At 40.6% G+C, this 14,843-nt stretch overlaps 2 protein-coding genes across 2 annotated transcripts; one reads left to right on the forward strand and one right to left on the reverse strand.

Annotated features, from left to right (window-relative positions):
• Window positions 1-5,146: 5,146 nt before the first annotated feature.
• On the forward strand, window positions 5,147-6,866 carry LOC128736647 (probable ATP-dependent RNA helicase Dbp45A; the record flags this gene model as incomplete). Its single annotated transcript, XM_053831133.1, has 3 exons — window positions 5,147-5,291; window positions 5,352-5,802; window positions 5,864-6,866. Coding segments are annotated over exons 1-3 (1,530 nt in total), but the record flags the coding sequence as incomplete, so codon positions are not given.
• A 110-nt stretch (window positions 6,867-6,976) lies between these two features.
• LOC128734699 (40S ribosomal protein S24) lies at window positions 6,977-7,847 on the reverse strand. The gene is made up of 2 exons (XM_053829008.1): window positions 7,756-7,847; window positions 6,977-7,462 (listed from the first exon to the last, which is right to left on the reverse strand). Exon 2 carries the CDS (start codon window positions 7,450-7,452, stop codon window positions 7,060-7,062), a length of 393 nt encoding a protein of 130 aa, XP_053684983.1. The 5' UTR covers window positions 7,453-7,462; window positions 7,756-7,847; the 3' UTR covers window positions 6,977-7,059.
• Between the last annotated feature and the right edge of the window lie 6,996 nt (window positions 7,848-14,843).

Consider the following 14,843-nt stretch of genomic DNA (forward strand, 5'->3'; position numbering starts at 1 on the left):
CCTTATATAGACAAACTATAGTTGTGCATGGTTGTGTCAAGCGGTGTCTAGACAACACGAATTATAAAAAGAAACCATAGTATGTCTTGAAATGTCACGGAAAACTTTTTGTTTACCTTCACGCTCATGTGATAGTGTGTCAAAAAGTCAAAAGTTGCAAAGTCAGGAAATGGCTTGGCAATCGCGACCTAAAACATTTTCTGAGTTTACAGCTCACTTTCCGGTTCCGGTCATCTCAGTTTAATTAAGGCCTTTGTCAAAATCAGCAATAAGCGTAGTGACTGCACTTGATCACAGCGTGGATGGCTTCAGTTGTCGGATGCAACACCCGCCATCGAGATGCGACCGTGTTTGGTTAGAAACGCACAGAAATTTTTGGTCTGCCGTTCGCCCTACTGCTGATTCACATCGGAGTAGCAGAACATACCAATCTGATTGATAATACGGTGCCAGTTTCGGTTGGCGTTTTTTTTTTTCATACTGTTCTGCGGGGTCGATTGTACCGAGATTATACTGTTGGCCATCAGTTTGACATCGTTTAGTCATTCTTAGCGCAAACTAGATTTGGACAAAGTCTAGCACCGTGAATCGATGGATTGGAATACATTACCCGAATCAAAACTTTTATCCGATAACTAGTACAAATTTGATGTTCCACTTCCTCACGACCAGCAAAACGCAGACAAGCACAAGAGACAACTGCGAAGCTGTAACTGTCAAAACGATCAGCTGCTCTAATGTCAAACCAGAGTTGCCAGTGAGAAAAAGTTATCATTGTTGCCAGAAACGTGTTATTTTCGTTATGTCAAGGAAGATCTCTAATGTCAAGGGAGAATAAATTACAATATTTTTGTTTTTTAATTTTTTAGTGCTCTGCATCTTTTTAAAAAAGAAAAAACTATACTCTGGTAGTCATAATGGGAAGCTTTATCGTTCCTTCTAAAAAAATCATCTTTTTATCACAAATTTTAGGACCCAATTGCCGGGTCGATTTTGATATTATTGGAAGAAATTATCAGAAACCATAAAGTTTTAGTTACTTTTGACGACCCAGTTAGGTTAACAACATGCCTGTTTACAGCATTCTGACAACAGTTCTAGCGCTGTGTTTCCTTTAGACCGCGTTTAACTTGGGCAAAGCACCCAATATTATTGCACCTGGCAGCAATTTCACGAGTCGTACGCAATTTCATGTTTTAATAAAAATTATCCTGTACTTACTAAATATATTTAAAATTAGCTTGTCAAGCAAGGAGGGGTGCAGTGGGGAGGCAATAACGAAAAACTGATGGTCCAAATTGCTAAATTTCAAACATGTGTGGTAAACGCAGAAAATAACCACGCTAATAATTTTCGCGTGGGACTCTTAACCCTCTAACGGGTAAGACCGTCTGTAGACGGCCTTCACTTTTGAAGCTCCAGAGCAACATGCGAAATATTTTTTGAATTGACAATATGAGAAATATGTTCAGAACAGATTTCCTGACATGTTGATACTAATATCACAACATTCTGACCATGCATTCAAAAGTTATCATCTTTAAAAAACAAGAATTCCGAAAAATTCCGAAAAAAATTATGGTGCGAATTTTTCCTTTTTTACGTTTGAAGAAAAAGGACATCTAGAACAAAATGTGCAATCTCAAACTTTTCCTATGAGTAATTTACATGCTTTTTTTCAATTTTGTAATATATTTGAATTGAAAAAACATTTGGGTAGAGCGTTAGGCATGAAAAACTAAAAAGAGAAATTGGACTATTTCATACCTAGCGGTCCTCTAGATAAATATTTTCCCATGAAAATCAACACTCGAGCTTCTTTTGAGTGTAATTTCATGAAAAAGTAATCATTTGCTCGATCGCATCGTTTTTACGATGTTGCCCGTTAGAGGGTTAATAGGTGGCAACTCCGCAATACATAGTCATTATTTCTCGGGAAATTTTTCAAAGGGACATAAATCGCAAAATGCCAACAAACGGTTTTTATGCTATGTTACCATAAAACATGTAATGAAGGCACTTATTAGATTAAATTAATGAAAATCGATTCATAAACAATTTTAACAATATGACCGAACATCCCTACAGTTATATTTTTTACTTGCACCGTTTCGGGACGAATGTATGAAACGAATTGTCATTTAACATAAGTTCTTATAAAATCAGCGGAAGTAACCAAAGAAAAAAGAAATGCATCACAATCACTTTCGTCATTTTGTGTGAACTTGTGGTTTTTCTAACTCACAATGATACGAACGACGAACCAAAACACAACACTGTTTACACTAAAGCCTATAATACAGCATAATATGCTTATGTTTAATTCGACGTAAGTAAAATTTGACTGCATTGAACGACGTAAACGTATTGACGATTTTGACGAATACAACATAACGGTTTTCAATCTGACACAACATCTTGACGTAAGATAACGCACCAGTTTATAGCATGCGTTACGCCAAGTGGAAAGTAACACGCTAGCTGTTATTATGTCTTATGAATCGGGCGAATTTTTTTTACTGAAGCAAAGCGTTGTATCCAGCTTTCCACGAGCGATAATGGCGGATATTGAGCACAAGTGGGCATAATCTTTTGACATTCATTGCAGGAGCGTCGAGTTCGCTCTGACGGAGTTACTATGGACACATTCATGATTGTTTGCTGTTCGAATGTAAAAATGTAAACATTGTTCAATTTTGCAGATCAGCTAAAGAGGAACATAATTGAATGGATTACAAGTTTTACGGATTGTGGCTTTGCAGTTTTCGCAAATTCCAGGGAGAATGTCCAAATACGCAACGGAAAGTTTCTTATCAAGTTGAGACTCTGTTCGAGAGCAAACTTGACAACGGCTTGTCCAACATGAAGTTAATGTTTGCGTTAATGTGTAATGTTTCGAATGTTTAATTCGCAGGATTGTGAAAAAGTATTTGAGCCAGTGCCTTCAACAAATTGTGGCCGCAAACCGCTATAAAAGTTTGAATCCGTTTAGTTATGTTCCACTTCAGCTGATCTGCAAAATTGAACAATGTTTACATTTTTACACTCGAACAACAAACAATCATGGATGTTTCCATAGTAACTCCGTCGCCCTGACGATGCTCCTGCAATGAATGTCAAATCTCGGGAAATTTTTCAAAGGGACTTAAGTGGCAAAATGTCAACAAACGGTTTTTTTATGCTATGTTACTATATAACATGTTATGAAAGCACTTATTAGATTAGATTAACGAAAATCGACTCTTGAATAAGTTTAAACAATTTTGACAATATGACCGAACATCCCTACAGTTGCATTTTTTACTTGCACCGCTTCGGGACGAATGTATGAAACGAATTGTCATTTGACATACGCTCTTATAAAATCAGCCGAAGTAACCAAAGAAAAAAGAAATGCACCACAGTCATTTCCGTCATTTTGTGTGAACTTGTGGTTTTTATTCGGATAGCTTTATTTTACTTTTTCTTCGAGTTTTTCTAACTCACAATGATACGAACAACGAACCAAAACACAACACTGTTTACGTAAAAGCCTTTAATGCAGCATAATATGCTTATGTTTAATTCGGCGTTAGTAACATTCGACTGCATTGAACGATGTAAACATATTGACGATTTTGACGCATATAACATAACGGTTTTCAATCTGACACAACATTTTGACGTAAGGTAACGCACCAGTTTATAGCGTGCGTTACGCCAAGTGGAGAGTAACACGCTAGCTGTCATTATGTCTTATGATCGGGTGTATGTGTTTTTTACTGAACCGAAGCGTTGTATACTTTATTTTTACTCAAAATTCAGTTATTTTTAAAAATACTTAGAATCCTTACTACAAAAATGAAAAACCGTAATAAAAAGTACCGTTAGGCAGTATCCACTAAAATAAAAATTGCCGGATTTTTAAATAGGATTTAAAATGATGAGTAAATCACAGACAAACAGACGAGACACTCGCGTTAATTGCATCGTCCATTCAAAAACAACTTATTTTTCAAAAAGCATGTTTCGCAACATGTCCACACCGCGGCGCTCGAGTGTTGCTTCGAGTTTCCAGTATAAAACCATCCAAATGTCAAAAACCTATACAGTTAAAACCCTGCAAATGTAAGAAAAAACACAGTATAAAACCCTGCAAATGCAAGCTACTCCGCAACATGCATAAAAGAGGGCGCTAGTGGTGCAAGCAAAATGTGTAGGACGATGGTTTTTGAAGAATTTTCTTCTATGTGTCATGTCAGTTCGTCAGTGAGTAAATAGTTTCAATGTTGATTTTCTCAGTTCGATGCAAATGTTAGATAAGGCCATTTGAAAAATTTCCCGAGAAATGATTACGCCATTTGTGCCCAATATCCGCCATAATCGCTCGTGGAAAGCTTTATTTTTGCTCAAAACTCAATTATTTTTAAACATACTTAGAATTCTTACTACAATAATGCAAAACCATAGTAAAAAATACCGTTAGGAAATTTTGGATACTGACTAAAATAAAAATTTCCAGATTTTTAAATAGGATTTGAAATGATGAGTACATAGTTTCACTGTTGATTTTCTCATAGTGATGTCCGAAATTTTCAATTATTCGATTACCGATTAATCGGTGAGCTTGGTCTGCACTAATCGATTAATTCAACTATTCGTGCTAGTGGTGTTCGATTAGAAATATTCGCATATTTCTTTGAATAATTCGATTAATCGAACGATTATGAACGATTAACGAGCATTATTCGGGGATTATACGTACTGATTGAACTATTCGATTAATTCAACTACTCGTGCTGGCATTATTCGATTAAAAATTATTCGAATATTCCTTGTGTTATACGATTAGTTGAATTAATCGAACGATTAACGGACATCACTATTTTCTCAGTTCGATACAAATGTTAGATAAGGCCATTTGAAAAATTTCCCGAGATTTAATTTTATTTATTTAATAATTATTTATTTATTCTTAACCCTGTCCTGCATCTAGCATAAATTCAACCCTACATTGCCAAGCGAAAGTAAAACCGACTGACAGCTTTTTTACCTCCTGATGGGTTTGATCGTTTTTCGGTAAAAAAAAACTGTCAAAACGGAAAACTGACGACGAGAATCCGACAAAAAATCCAAAACAAAAAGTCCAAAAGGCAAAAAGTCGCGTGTGTGCTCTCATATGTGGAAGGAGAAACTGATTTCTGATTGTAATTTTGATATTTGAAACAATGAACAAATGGCTCAGCCAACTAGTGTAAAGTTTGCTCAACTTGGATTAAAACCATGGATTACAAAACAGGTCGAAAAACTTGGTAAATGAATGATCCATGTGCGTAATGAGCATTTCGTTATAAACACGTTTCCAATTGCAGGTCTCAAGCGACCGACACCAATCCAGGAAGCTTGTATCCCCAGTATTCTAGATGGTCGCGATTGCATCGGTGCGGCCAAGACCGGGTCCGGTAAAACGTTCGCCTTTGCCTTGCCGATACTGCAAAAGCTAAGCGAAGAACCAACGACCAATTTTGCGCTAGTTTTGACTCCGACGCATGAGCTAGCACATCAGATCGCGGAGCAGTTTTTGGTTGCCGGTCAACCGATGGGTGTCAAAGTGTGTGTGGTGACGGGCGGTACGGATCAGTTGCTGGAAGCGCAGCGGCTACAAAACAGACCACACATTGTGGTAGCCATGCCCGGCCGATTGGCAGCGCATTTGTCCGGCTGCAATACCTACTCGTTCCGAGCAATGCAGTTTCTGGTGGTGGACGAAGCCGATCGTGTGCTAAGTGGGAATTTCGACGAGGATTTGGAAGTTATCAATAGGTTGTTTTTATTGCCAGATTAAAATGTGGTCCACTTGTTAACTGTTTATATTTTCGCACAGGTTTCTCCCAAAAAAGCGACAGAATTTGTTTTTTTCCGCTACGCTGAAAGACCTGTCACGAGAGAATAGCGTTTTCCCGATTGAAGAAGATGTGTTCGAATGGTCGGAGGAAAGTAGTGTTGCAACTGTTGAAACTCTGGATCAACGGTACATTCTTTGTGCTGACTATGATCGAGACATGGTTTTGATCGAAACCCTACGCAAGTTCAAAGACGAACAAGAAGATGCCAGCGTGATTATTTTCACTAACTCTAAGAAAGATTGTCAGGTTTTATCAATGACGCTAAACACAATCGGTTTTGCAAATGTTTGCTTGCACGGGTTTCTAAGGCAAAAGGAAAGAGTTGCAGCTTTAAACAGGTTCAAATCGAAACACGTTCGGATCCTCATTGCAACGGATGTAGCGAGCCGCGGTTTGGATATCCCAAGTGTGCAACTTGTTTTGAATCATCGACTACCGAAAGTTCCCAACGAATACATCCATCGTGTTGGTCGTACAGCTCGTGCCGGTCGAAAGGGACTTGCCATCTCTATTTTCCGTTTTCCAAGGGATTTAGAGTTTTTAGGGGAAATCGAATCGCTAATCAATACTAAGCTGGTCGAACATCCGATTGATCAACGGCTGGTTGAGCGCATATTCATGCAAGTTAGTGTGGCCAGACGGGAGGCGGAAATGAATCTGGATAATAAAGATTTCGATGAACGACAACACAACTATCGGCGTAAAAAGTGGATCGAACAAGGTTTGGACCCGGACGAAATGGAAGCAAAGTGGAAACAAGAGAAACAGGCAAGGGCAGCTGAGCGTCGAGAACGACTCAAGAAGGAAAACGAAGAACGAAGGCGAATAGCAACGGAACAACAGTTGCCGGCAACTGGAGATGAACGCTTTAAATCAGCTATTGAAAACAAAAAGTTCAAGAAGCGAAAATTTGTAAAAACAGAAGAGCTAGATAAATTTGTTGAAGCAAAGAAAAATCGGAAAGAAAAAGTAAAAACTAAGAAGCATAAAATAAAAGGAAATAAATAACAAAACCACTGTTTGCAATTTAAACCACAATTCTTATATTCCGAAGAGGATGGCGAGTGATATTTCATTTAGTAGTCAACCAATCGATGTCTTAAGCCATAATGTATATTTATGTCATTCGATGGAATGAACCCCACCCAGCAACCTCGAAAAAACGATTCACGGTTTACTTCTTGACGGCCTGTCCAACCTTGGCCTTCTTGGTTCCGCGCACCTTCTTCATACGGTTCTTGCGTTCCTTTCGCTGCTTGCGGGTCATCTTCTTCTTCTCGAACAATCCGTGGCGACCCAGTCGGTGCTTGGGTTCGAATTTCTTCGCGTAGTCCAGCGTATCGTAGATCAGTCCGAATCCGGTCGATTTACCGCCACCGAAGTTGGTACGGAAACCGAAAACAAACACTACATCAGGGGTAGTTTTGTACATAGCGGCCAGCTTGTCACGAATTTCCTTCTTGGGCACCGAGGCCAGCCCGGGGTGCAGGACATCGCAGATCATTTGTTTCCGGCACAGCAAGCGGTTAGTCATAAACCGACGGGTACGAATTGTAGCGGTCGACATTTTGTTGCACCTGTAAAATGTCACAGTAATTCGGTTAGCTACTTTTCTTAGAAAATATCACAAACGGAAAAATCTGTAGTTTTAATTGAGAAAATTAATCACTAATCAACAAAAGCAACCTAAACATCAGAAGGAAGCCATAACCTCACTCCAGAGTGGGATGGCTCCCAAACGTGCAGTATTTTTATGCGTTATTCTTCCGTTTATAATCACAAATGCGACATGTTTATGCATCTTGTTTTGCGGAATTAGCGTAGCGTTCAAAAATTTTAGTCTAAAGTAATAAATAACGGAAATAAACACCTTTTTTAAAAGAATTGTGGTGAACTTTACACACGTCTTCGCGAACGTACTTCGTAAAAAGAAAGAAGGGACGGCACGTTGAAATCTTGACAGTTCATCGTGGTAATGTTGGTAGCACTACTTTGACATTGACAGTACGGTCGGTCGTGGTTACACTAACGCAAATACACGCAGCAAAAAAAAGTTTTTAAATAATCACGAATTCCATGTATTTTCATGATTTTTAAATATTCGATTACATTGAAGATATTGCTGATTGCAAGGAAAATTGTACCATCCAGAGTGCGAAATCGCTCATAAAAGTGCGATCTTGCATTAAATCGTTTCGGTATCTTCGGCGCACTTTTTCGTTACATTCCAAGCAATAAGTGCGCCGAAGAGACCGAAACGATTTAAGCCTAAATAGCACTTTTATGAGCGATCGCACACTTATTGATTGGACAATCTTCCTTGCAATCAGCAATATGCTTGTCAAACAAGAAAATATTGACTGATGAGCCGATAAAACCTAAGTCTAAAAGATTATTGAATACAGTCGATAACCACGTCAAATTTTACGTATTTATGTATTTATTTTGTTCATACCAACAGACATATTGTTGCCCTAATGATAACATCAATCTAACGCTAAGCAATATGAAATTTTTATCTAGCTTTTTGCGAGACATACAGTGGACCCCCGTTCGTTTGAACGATTCCTTATGCAAACTAAAGGGGTTAGCACAGAGAACAGACATCCATTCAGGAACAAACTTTTCGCGAACTCTTGGATAAAATTTCAAATTGAAATCACCTAATATGCTAGCGTCACCACCACTATAGTTTCCCAACTAAATGATTCTTTTGATTTGCACACTGACAACCTTTGGCTCCTCTGGCGCTAGTATATACGGACTGTAAGCGTTATGCTAGCGCCAGAAGCTAGCTGTTGTGAGTTTAGTGTAGAATTTTATGCGCCTTTAGTGACATCATCACTATAGTTTCCCAACTATTTGACATAGGTTTTATCCAGGTGGGGACCTTTCGCTTGGATGTCTGTTCTCTGTGGGGTTAGTTTTTAATTTGAACAACTGGCAACCCCAAATATGCTGATGGAACTTTTATGGACTGGTCGCCCTGCTCTTTCCCAACAAACATTTTATTTGAACAGAAGATTACTCAACCGTTATACAGCTAATGTTCAGGAATCAAGCAATTATACAGCAAAAATGTTTGTTGGTTTGTTATTGTTTTGGTGGTTTGATTCAGTTGGCAGTTGCAAGCAGCGAATATTTCATTTTCCGATCGGATTTCTATCATAATCGTTGGGAAAATGCAACGTGAAACAGGTTAAACACGCTAGATCAATAGAAACAAATCGTGTTTATGTACAGTGGACCCCCGTTTATTTGAACGATTCCTCATGCAAACTAACGGGTTTACTTTTTAATTTGAATAACTGGTAACCCGAAATATGCTGAAACCTGTGTGAACTGGCCGCCCTGCTCTTTGTTATTGGTTTGGTGGTTTATGTTAGTTGGCAGTAGCAAGCAGCGAATATTTCATTCCCCGATCGAATTTCTATCGTAATCGTTGGGAAACAGATTGCGAAACTGATTAAACATGCTAGACCAGTACAAACAAATCGTGTTTATGTGCATTGTCTGCATAAGCAAATGATGCCATATTGAGAATGACATTTGAACCATTTTTAATTTGCACGTCGTGCAAACCAACGGGGTTCAAATTAAAAAGTGTTCAGATTAAAAACGGTCAAACGAACGTAATCATTAGCTTTTCATTCGTTTTGTTCTTTTCACTCAACCGCTGGTAGATCATTTTGCGATGACGTCATTTTGCCGTCAAATGACACCACTTGGTGGTTTGTTTACATGTTTTTGTCACATCCAGCAGTTTCGATTTGAAATTTCGTGAAGGATTACTGCATCAGTTTCTGTAAAATACATGTAAGGCACTTTCTCTTAAATAAAAACTATAAATTTCTATCATTATCTGCCGGACAAAAATAGAAAACTCAATTCAAAATTTAACACCATGTAAACAAACCACCAAGTGCTGTCAAAAAAGTGTGGTTAGGAACTCCCGTGTAATGATCTATACACATATATGTCAAAATCTGTTGTTCAGTGTTGCCAGAAAATCTGAAAATTTTGATAAATAGTGCAGCCGAAACGAATTTTTTAAAACTCAACATTTGTGATTTGGTGAAAAGAAATTCAACATTTTTGCAATTTGCATTGTTTCAAAAATCGTAGTAAATTCTAGAGTCAACGAAAGAAACATGTTTTTGCAGCATTGTCACTCCTATTGAGAGTACTTTCGAGAAAAAATAAGAAAAGAAGGGGTATAATCTGACGGAAAACCTCTATTCTACAAAAGGCCGGTGGACACATCGACTTATCCCGGAACTATCCGGGTGGGTCAACAGGCGCCACGGCGAAGTCAACTTCCACCTGACACAAATTCTGTCAGGGCATGATTGTTTTAGACAGTATCTGTTCTGACAAGTTCTGGCATGCGGAGTTCCCCGTGTGTCCCGGATGCGCGGACGTTGAGGAAACTGCAGAACATGCTTTCTTCATGTGCCCTCGTTTCGCGGGCGTGAGAAGCAACATGATGGCAGTGAGCGGACAGGACACTACTCCGAATAAATTAATCCAAAGGATGTGTTCTAGCTCGGACGTCTGGGGAGCGGTCAATGCGGCTGCTACCCAGATCGTACTTGAGCTACAAAACCGCTGGAAAGCCGATCCACGGCGAATAAACAGTCTGTCACTCCTCCTTGCAGAGGCCGACACTAATACAATTTTGCAGCAGAGGACAGAATTGGTGGACAACTTAACAATAAACATCATCTTAACTTATACAATAAACATCACGTCTTTATTAGTTCAAATCTTCAACTCGAATGATGGTGAAATAACTCTTTTTCGTATTCGTTTTGGCGCGGAAAAAACATTTTTTTCGTCGATGTTGGCACTGCTGTGATGTTGGTCATGATGAATAAACTCACCATGGTTGGCATTACTTTTCTGCTGCAACGGTATAGTGGGATCGCAGCAATCGTTGACACATAGAAAAATTTTCTCGTCATTTATAAGTGACGTTTCGACAAGACAGGAACATTTGAAGATTTTAAACTTGGAAGCCAGAATCCACGGCGGAACTCGAAGCCTGAGCTACATGAAGATCGGAAGCTGGTTCTCTAGACGTCTCGCTTTTCTGAAGATCGTCGTTGTCTTGTATTGGCCAGCTTGCATATAGCTCGTTTGAAAATTCCGGAAGCCGTTTTTACGTCTGCAACTCTTACAAGCTGGTCATCTCCGGGGTAAGTTTTTACCACCCTTCCGTACTTCCAGGCAAGTGGTGGCAAGTTGTCTTCGATAACCAAAACTACCATACCGAGCACGATGTTCGTGGTAGGCGTGGTACGATGTTGGGGAACTACGCATCTTGGAATCTTCATTTAATTCAGGAATGTTAGGGAACTATTAAATTTTATCCACTGTGCGAGCAAATCATCTGGAAGTTTATCGTCCCATCCTAGTTTCCGTACTCACACAGTCTGCATCAGCAACTTAGCCAAAACAACTGGCGAGACGAGGCCGAGGGGATCAAACAATTTCGATATCTGCGACAGTACAAAACGTTTGGTCACGGGCTGGTCTTCTTCGATGGACGGAACAACGAAGCGGGATTGATCGTTGCAGGTATCCCAAATTAATCCTAACTTACGGACGGTATTCTCGGAGTCGTCGATTTTCACTAACTTTTCTCTATCATCTTCAGGAACGGTGGATAAAATTGTTTCAGAATTCGAGCACCACTGTCTGATGTCAAATCCTGCTCTTGATAGCATTTCTTTAAGGTTATCTCTCAATCGAATGGCTTTGGCTTCAGTATCTGCTCCGGTAAATACATCATCAATATAAAACTGTTCGCGTACTACCATGGCAGCTTCAGGAACATCAGTTTCTTCATCATTGGCTAGTTGAGCAAGCGATCTGGTAGCCAAAAACGGGGCGGAAGCCGTACCGTAAGTAATAGTCTTGAGCTCTAGAACACGGATCGGATCAGCAGGGGTTTTCCTCCAGAATATTCACTGAAAACTTGTATCGCGGTCGTCAACCCTAACTTGACGATACATCTTAGTAACGTCGGCTATAAAGGCAAAACGAGGCCAGCGAAACAACAATAGGATAGTAAACAACTCGTTTTGGATGGTTGGACCGACTTGCAGCACATCATTCAATGACGAACCGGAAGATCCTGCAGTGGCATCGAATACCGTTTCGTTTCACGCCCACGGGATCTGTTGCTTCGTTGATTTCACGGCAATGACCGAGTTTCTCATACTCGGCAATAAAATCTTCGTATTGTTGCTTCAACTCAGGATGACGCTGCAAACGACGCTCAAGCAGGAAAAATCTCTTCAGCGTCAATGCTCGATTGTCTCCCAAGTCAGCGACTGGCTCACGAAACGGTAGTCGAACGACGAAGCGTCCCGTTTCATCTCGGCGGTGGGAATTCACAAAATGATCTTCAATTTGCTGTTCCTCAGTAGTGAACAACGATGCATCGGCGATTTCTTCTACCTCCCAGAACTTCTGGAATAATTTGTCTGGGTTTTCAGTGACGGCGTTGGAAAAAACAATATTTTGCTCTGAGACATCAACTGACTCAGCAACAACCCAGCCGAAGACGGTTTCTTGAAGCAGGGACATGCCATCGGATATTTTAATTTGTCCCGATTTAAGAAGGGAAAAGAAAAATTCATTGCCGATGAGGAGATCGACTTGTCTGGGTGAGTAGAACTCAGGATCTGCCAGTTTAACATTGGCCGGAAGAAACCACTTGTTCATTGCGATTTTTCTAGTAGGAATGGTTCCACTCACCTGAGGCAGTACAAGGCACGGGATGTCAACCTTGTACTCACCGACGTTAGAGATCACCGTTACGATTATACTTTGGCTGGCACTCTTGCTTTCGGTTACACCGACGACTTCGGTGTTGGTTGGCCATGGATGCTTTCCAAGTTTACGGACCATGTCGCTGGAAACGAGGCATACCTGGGACCCACAATCCAACAAAGCGCGGCATGCATTGGAGCAACCGTTAGAATCGATAAGATTGACAACGGCTGTCAACAGTAGGACTTCTTTTGTTGAGAAACGAGATTTCCATGTACTAGAAACGTGGCTAACCGTTGCGCTTGACGTTGGTTCACTACGAACGGACTCCTCTGGCGGTTGATTTATGTTGACTGTGGCTTGATCAGTAGATCGCAACGATGTTGCAGACGTCTCAGGAACAGCTGGTGCAACTGGGTTCTCGTAGTGCAGCAAAGAATGATGGTTTCGCGAACATTTAGAGCACGTTTTCTCGGATGAACACATATTGCTTCGATGCTCCTTTCGAAGACAGTTGAAACAAACTCGGCACTCTTTTACTTTTGCTATACGTTGTGCAACAGTCATCTTATGGAATACAGGACACTTGAAGTTCGGATGTTGTCCGCTGCACAACTCACATGTGACGGTGGACGATGACGTTACCGCATCAGATACTTTCTGGTTGGATGGCTTTTGAAACCCTGGTGATGATTTCGTCACAATTGGAGGAGGATTCGCAGTCTCGCATATCTCAAGGACAAGACACCGACTCTTTAGACACTCCATTGTGTCTCCATACGTTGGAAGCTCGCCGTGGTCTAATGTAGACTCCCAGTGTTCTCTTGTCTCTTTATCCAAGGCGGATGTGAGAACGTTTATGACGAATAATTGCGATACACCTTGAAGCTCTTGCCCTAAGAACTTGAGGCTCCCGACGTGGCGGCAGCACTCATCGAGCAGCAGACGAAGTTCCTTCGATGATTTCTTTACCATGTGTCGGTTTGCTTAACACCACGGATGTGCAGATCTATTATTAGGCGTTCATTCTCATATCGCTGCTCTAGGATCGCCCACGCCTGAGCATAGTTATTGTCCTGGATCGTTTGCGAGTCTATGACCCCAGCAGCATCGCCCACCAGCGACTTCTCCAGGTGGTAAAGTTTGATGGCATCGCAATCCGACGAACGACTCATGAGATCCGGAAACATTGCTTTGAATCGTGGCCAATTTTCGTATTTACCTTCGAACGTCGGTAATGGGGCCCTTAATGACTGGTGCTGCACCACCAGCTGGGTTTGTTGCGGTACTTCCGGCTGAGGAGCGGCGACGGCTTCGTTGCGTGACAATTCATCCTTCAACGATTCAATCACAAGACAAGTTTCGTTGTAGAGCACTTCAAACTCTTCGTACTTCTTCTCTTGGGAATCTCTTTGGTTGGCGGCACACACACTTATGATGGTATCGTGGATATCATTGAATTCACGGTAGTGAACCTCAAGATTCCGTGAATGCACTCGGAGCTGCGGCAGCGTTACCGTAGCAGGATTTTATTCGGCTTTTTTCAGGCTATTCCTAATGCGGGTTACTTTAGCCTTCACTTTAGCTAGTTTTCACTGGACTTCGGAAAGTGGCTTCTTCAGGGTACAATATTGTACGCCACATCACCCATGCGGAACAGGAACGGGATAAACGACGGGATCGTATTCACTCAGAATGGTAGATTCTCGGTCGAATTCTACCGACAAACACTTTGCATGGGGTGAGGTACACTTTTGCTCAATAAATTTTCACTTCTCATTCATTCAGTCTTCTCATTGAAACACGTGTTCCGGTTCGAAGGACCAAAATGTCGCTCCTCCAGGCAGAGGCCGACACTAATACAATTTTACAGCACTGGACTGGACTTGGTGGACTGTATTTCGGATTTGAACATGGCACACACTCTCAATGGAAAGAAAAAGCACCACTAGTCTTCTTCTATATAAATTTGTATTTCACTTAACTTTACATAAACATCACGTCTTTATTAGTTCAATTCTTCAACTCGAATGATGGTGAAATAACTATCCACGCTCTTTTTCGTATTCGTTGTGGCGCGGAGAAAACATTTTTTTTTGTCGATGTTGGCACTGCTGTGATGTTGGTCATGATGAATAAACTCACCATGGTTGGCATTACTTTTCTGCTGCAACGGTA

This window comes from Sabethes cyaneus, chromosome 2 (assembly GCF_943734655.1).
Source record: "Sabethes cyaneus chromosome 2, idSabCyanKW18_F2, whole genome shotgun sequence".
In the NCBI taxonomy this organism is placed as follows: domain Eukaryota; kingdom Metazoa; phylum Arthropoda; class Insecta; order Diptera; family Culicidae; genus Sabethes; species Sabethes cyaneus.

Coding starts and splice junctions, on each gene's coding strand:
- LOC128734699 (XM_053829008.1), bottom strand. CDS start 7,452: ATGTCGACCGCTACAATTCGTACCCGTCGGTTTATGACTAACCGCTTG.